Below are 5,114 nucleotides of genomic sequence, written 5' to 3' on the forward strand. Positions count from 1 at the left end.
TTTTCTACTATGTATGCTGGCTTATTTTTTAATTTAAAACAGGGTTTCCGTTAGCACTGTTGGAAGTGAGGGTGAGCTGCAGCCCCCTTGCTCTGACATTAGCGGTGGGGCGGATGGTTCAGAAACTCTGGGAGTTAAAGAAATCTACTGAGTGTATTTTGCTTTTGTTGCCGACGGTATAGAACTGGTAACAAGGCAGGTGCAGACGTGTCGACGCACAGAGTCACTTACGAAGCGCAGCGTTAGGTCTGTGCTTCAAATGCTTTCAAATCCTCTGTGGATTTCGTTAGGGGTTAACGGAGGCCTTGTTAAGATGTAGATTTCCCTCAGGCAAAAGGTTTAGGTGCATTTTGCACTAACCAGTGATTACCCCTGGTTTGAATAAAGAGAAGTACCTTTGGATTAGAAACACAAGCCTGTCTCCATTTTTTTTTTTTTTTTTTTTTTTTGCTTTTGACAAAAAAGTTTCTTGTGAATTTGTGTTTTCATGAGAAATCAATTGGCAGCCTTGAAAATCACGTCCTAACGTCAGTATACAGGCTTACGCTGTGCCTCAGCCCGCCGTTGAAGCACTAGCAGTGGAGTTGAGTCCGCGATTCTCCCTGCCCTCCTCAGGAGCGAATCGGCCGTGCTCTCTGCAGGCTGAGGAGCCATCGCAGCGGCTGCTGGCTCCGCCGCGGGCGGGACGGGACGCGCGGAGGGGCCGTTGCACCGAGGCCCCTCAACCTGCCGGCGTGCGCGTCGCCAGAGCTCGGGCGCGTCGGGTCCTTGGCGTGCCGACAGCGGTGACGGGCTGGGGTCGAACGCCGCCCTTCGCCCGACCTTGAGGCCTCGAGGCACCGTGGAAACGCGTTCTTAGGAGCTGCGAGGGCACGCGTAGCCGCCGTGCGCATCTGCACCTCCAGGAGGGTGCCCCTCGCCTCTCTCTGTCCCCAGCCCGAGGTAATCGTGCTGGTGACGCGAGCGAGCGCTAGCACGCTCCTGACGCCTCTCCTGAGGCGGTACGCGTGCTCTCACCGCCTCGGGCTGGTGACGGAGTTGCTGTGTGCGCCCTTTCTGGGGGCTGCTCCGTAACTGCCGAGAGCAGCGTGAAACGCGGATTTACGAGCATCTTGCTGCGTAGGTCGGTGTCCGTAACCGCTTGACCGGGGCCTCTAGAACACCGCTCGGCGTTTGCCTCGTTCACGTGGGGTTAAGCCCACGGGAAACGAACTCGTCCTGCCACCACGGGTCAGCCCCGCGCGGTGAAGCGGTCGCCGGCTCGAAGGCTGCCCCTCCTTCACGCGCGCGTCTGCGGCGAGCTGCTGCGCCAAAGCCGAGTCGCGTCGCAGGGAGCTTCTGCCGGGGGCTGGGTGCTGCTGGGTGCGCGCCTGCGCTTGTCGGTCCTCGTTAACGGCCGTTAATAGGGCGCAACTTGGGAGCGGACAGCGCAGCGCTGCGAGCGTGAAAGACGCTTTTTGGAGGGGCAGACGTGGCGCGGCGGGAAGCTGGGGACGCGGTGGGATGTACCCGTGGCGCCGGAGGCGGCTGGGCTGCTCTCGGAAGGACTTTGCTCGGTTCGGAGGTTTTTCGCGGTTGCGTCTTTGGCTCGCACCGGTTCCGCTCGCGGTGAAGCCTCGGCTCTGCTCCTCGCTCGGTCCCAGCGTGCGGCGCTCCCCTGCCGGAACGGGAGCGGCTCCCTCCCTCTTGGGCACGCACGGGGCCAACCGCGTGCTCTGCCTCCGCGGCGACCGCGCGGCTTTCCTCCTCGAGGTTGCGTCTGTAGTTTATCGCTGTGCGAAACGCGCCGTGGATCGGGGTAGAACGCAAAACCGTGGAACGGAAGGAGAGCCCAAGCCGTTGCCGCTCTGCTGCCCTTCGAGCTGCTCTTGGATAAAAGGGGTTGGAGACGGAGCCCTTCTGCGCAGAACCAGCTCTTCCAGGCCAGCGCAGGCCATTGCGTCCGCCCGAGCATCGCCCCGTGCCGAGGGATGAGCCGGCGCTCGTCCGCCATGCCACGGATGGCCGCGGAGAGGGACGGAGAGGCCGCCGCGGCGTAGCTCTGGCGTCCGTTGCGTGCCTGCGGCGTCCGTCCTCGCTTCAAAGCGCGGGCGAAGCTGCCCAGCTCCTGCGGGAAGCGGGAAGGCAGCGGAAGGTGAAGGCCCAGCGCTGAGAGATGGAGGCTGCTGCCTTCCCAAGCGCGTGATGGACGCTCGGAGCCCGCCCGTGAGTGAAGGTGACTTTGGGCTCCCTCGGGGCCGCTGTCGGGGCAGCCTCACCCCTCTCTGCCCCTCGGTCTCTACCAGCGCCCCCCGCCCCGCTACACCCGCTCCCGCTTCCCGCAGGCGCGGCCCCTTTAAGGGAAGTGAGGGCGGAAGCGCTGCCCGAGGCCGCAGGGGGCGGGGCTTCTCGCCCCTTCCGCCCGCCGCTCTCGCGAGATCCGCCGCTTCCGGCGGGAGCGCGGCCCTTTCCGAGGAGACCGGGCCAAGATGGTGGGTGCGGGCCGGGGCGGCGGCGGCCCCATCGGGCTCCATCCTCCGCGGGGGCCGCCGCCCGGGGCCGGGGGCGCCGCTGCCGCCGAGGGCGGCGCGGCTTCGTCGCTGGGGGGCGGGGAGATGGCGCCCCCCGGGCCCTGCCGGGGCCCCGGCTGCCCCCGCCGGGCTAGGCCTCAGCGCGGCGGGAGCCCGGTTCCCCAGGGCCGGGCCGGGCGGCGGGGCGCCGGCCGTGGGAGGGAGCCCGGGGGGGGCTGCGAGGGCGGTCGGGGCGGCTTGGGCGCCCTGCGGAGCTCGGGGCCCGCGGCCTTGCCGTGTGCGCGGGGGGGATGGCGGGTCGGGGCGGCCCTGACCCCCCCTCCCTGGCGCTGCAGGCGGAGGTGGAGCAGAAGAAGAAGCGAACCTTCCGGAAATTCACCTACAGAGGGGTGGACCTGGACCAGCTCCTCGACATGTCCTAGTAAGAGCCGGGCGGGGGCTGCTCCTGCACGGCCGCGGGTTGGGGCAGAGCCTCTCACCCTTGGCTCGGGCTGCCTTAAACCCGCGGCGGTAACCGGTGCTTGGGGGGCTCTGGGTGCGGGCTCTTGGGGTAACGCCGCCAGCGCGGGGTCCCCGGGCTGCGCCCCGCGGGCTGCGCCCCAGGCTCGGTCTCTCCATCCCTCCCAGCGAGCAGCTGATGCAGCTGTACAGCGCCCGGCAGCGCCGGCGTCTCAACCGCGGGCTGCGCCGCAAGCAGCACTCCCTGCTGAAGCGGCTGCGCAAGGCCAAGAAGGAGGCGCCGCCCATGGAGAAGCCGGAGGTGGTGAAGACGCACCTGCGGGACATGATCATCCTCCCCGAGATGGTGGGCAGCATGGTCGGCGTCTACAACGGCAAGACCTTCAACCAGGTGGAGATCAAGGTGAGGATCTCGGCAGCATCCCCAGCGCTCGCTCCGCACCCACGCTGAGCATCCTGAACGCGTCTGCGTTAGTTGTGTACCGCTGCATGTCATCCCGCTCCTGCCCGGGGGCCGAGGCTCCCGCTGGGAGCGGAGCTGGCCCTGAGGGACACCCGGCAGCGTCCATCCTGAGGACGGGCGGCTCGCAGAGGGGTCTCGGGGCCGCGCGAGGCTTCGGGGCGCCTTTGAAGTGACGAAATAACGCGGCCGTTGGGAGCGCGCGCGCGCGCTGCTGCATCAGGAGGGCCGGGGCTGTGGTCTGCGCCCCCGGCCCGGGTCGCTGCCTGCGGCACAGAATCTCCTTTCTCTTCCAGCCCGAAATGATCGGTCACTACCTGGGGGAATTCTCCATCACTTACAAGCCGGTGAAGCACGGCCGGCCCGGCATCGGTGCCACCCACTCCTCCAGGTTCATCCCTCTGAAGTAACGAGGTGCTGCGCGGAGCCTTTTCCACGTGTAAATAAAGGAATTTCTCCCAGCTGTCTCTCTCCCGGCCTCGCGGCTCCTGGGGCTGCGGGCGGGGGCACGGGCCAGCCACACTTCGCTCTTAATCACGATTTGCTGTTTTCCTGAAGGTTCCCCTTCTGTTCGGCTCTCTGGTAAACGCAGGCGGCAGCCGCTTCTCTTCAGCGGGTGCACGACATTAACGGAATTCCCTGTGCTTTGCTGGGGCGCGGTTAACGGCGCTTCCCTCCGCTTCGCTTCGTTGGCGGCGTTTCGGGCGATGCTTGGGGAGCGCGGCGAAGGTTCGCTGCAGGCGTGAAGCGAATGGAGGGGTGGGCGGGCTCCCGCCGCTGCGGAACCAGCCCCTCTCCTGGGGGGAAGCTGCCGAGGCCGCGTCGCAGGACGCCGAGATCCCAAACGATTCTTTCCTCCTCTTAAATTTGGGATTCCAAAGGTTTTTGGCAAGGTGTCGGCGCGGGGGGTTGAGCTGGGGGGGTCACAGCTTGGGCTGAGCGGGAGGAACGCTTCTGTCACGGCTCCAGGGGAGACGCTGCTCGTCAGGGCGCTGGGGGTGATCCGCCAGGGTGATCCGCCGGGGTGATCCGCCGGGGGTGATCCGGTCTGGCCCGGGAGCTGCGCCGGGGCCTGGGCTGAGCCCGAGGGAACCCGGCCGGCGCCTGAGCCGAGGGCTGCTGCCGGTGCCGCGGGGGGCTGGGGCCGGCCGCGCCGGGCGTGGGGGTGTCCCCGGCTCCCAGGAGCCTTTCCAGGCCTCCAGAGGCGGCAGGAGGGACCGGTTGTCGCCGCTCCTGGCACGCTTGTCCTCTGGTTTTGCTCCCTGCCGTCGCCCCGGCTGCCGTGTCGGCACCGCCAACGGCACCCTGCCCGGCGCGTCTCCAGGGCGTCGCGGTGATGGGTGCCGGCACGAGCTGCGCTTGGCAAACCGCGGCCCGCGTTCCCCTGGAGAAGCGGCTGCTGGGGGCTGGGGCGGGTAAAAAACCGGCTGGCCCGGCGCACGGTGGCGGCGGCCGGAGTGAACCGCGGCCGGCACAGGGGCTCGGCTCTGTTCGATGCCGCTATCGGCCGCCTGGCCGGGGGGGTTGGTGCACCCCAGGTTTGCCGACGACCCCAGGTTGGGTGGGAGCGTTGATCTGGCGGGCGGGGGGCTCGGCGCGGGGGGGCCAGGCTGGGTCCGCGGGCCCAGGTCCAAGCGGGCTCAGGGCCGCGTGCTTGGGTCACAGCAGCCCCCGGCACCGCTGCA

General features: G+C 67.5%; 1 protein-coding gene across 1 annotated transcript; it reads left to right on the forward strand.

Moving 5' to 3' along the window:
- Positions 1–2,408: 2,408 nt before the first annotated feature.
- Positions 2,409–3,966, forward strand: RPS15 (ribosomal protein S15). The gene is made up of 4 exons (XM_082331514.1): positions 2,409–2,471; positions 2,846–2,931; positions 3,138–3,372; positions 3,726–3,966. The coding sequence occupies exons 1-4, from the start codon at positions 2,469–2,471 to the stop codon at positions 3,837–3,839; spliced, it is 438 nt and encodes a 145-aa protein (XP_082187640.1). The 5' UTR covers positions 2,409–2,468; the 3' UTR covers positions 3,840–3,966.
- Positions 3,967–5,114: the final 1,148 nt, after the last annotated feature.

This window comes from Platalea leucorodia, assembly GCF_965183815.1.
Source record: "Platalea leucorodia genome assembly, chromosome: 21".
NCBI lineage: Eukaryota > Metazoa > Chordata > Aves > Pelecaniformes > Threskiornithidae > Platalea > Platalea leucorodia.

Bases quoted from the DNA above. Each gene is read 5' to 3' on its own strand.
- RPS15 (XM_082331514.1), top strand. The intron at 2,932-3,137 runs GTAAGAGCCGGG...CATCCCTCCCAG, and splicing joins CAGCTCCTCGACATGTCCTA to CGAGCAGCTGATGCAGCTGT. The intron at 3,373-3,725 runs GTGAGGATCTCG...TTTCTCTTCCAG, and splicing joins TCAACCAGGTGGAGATCAAG to CCCGAAATGATCGGTCACTA.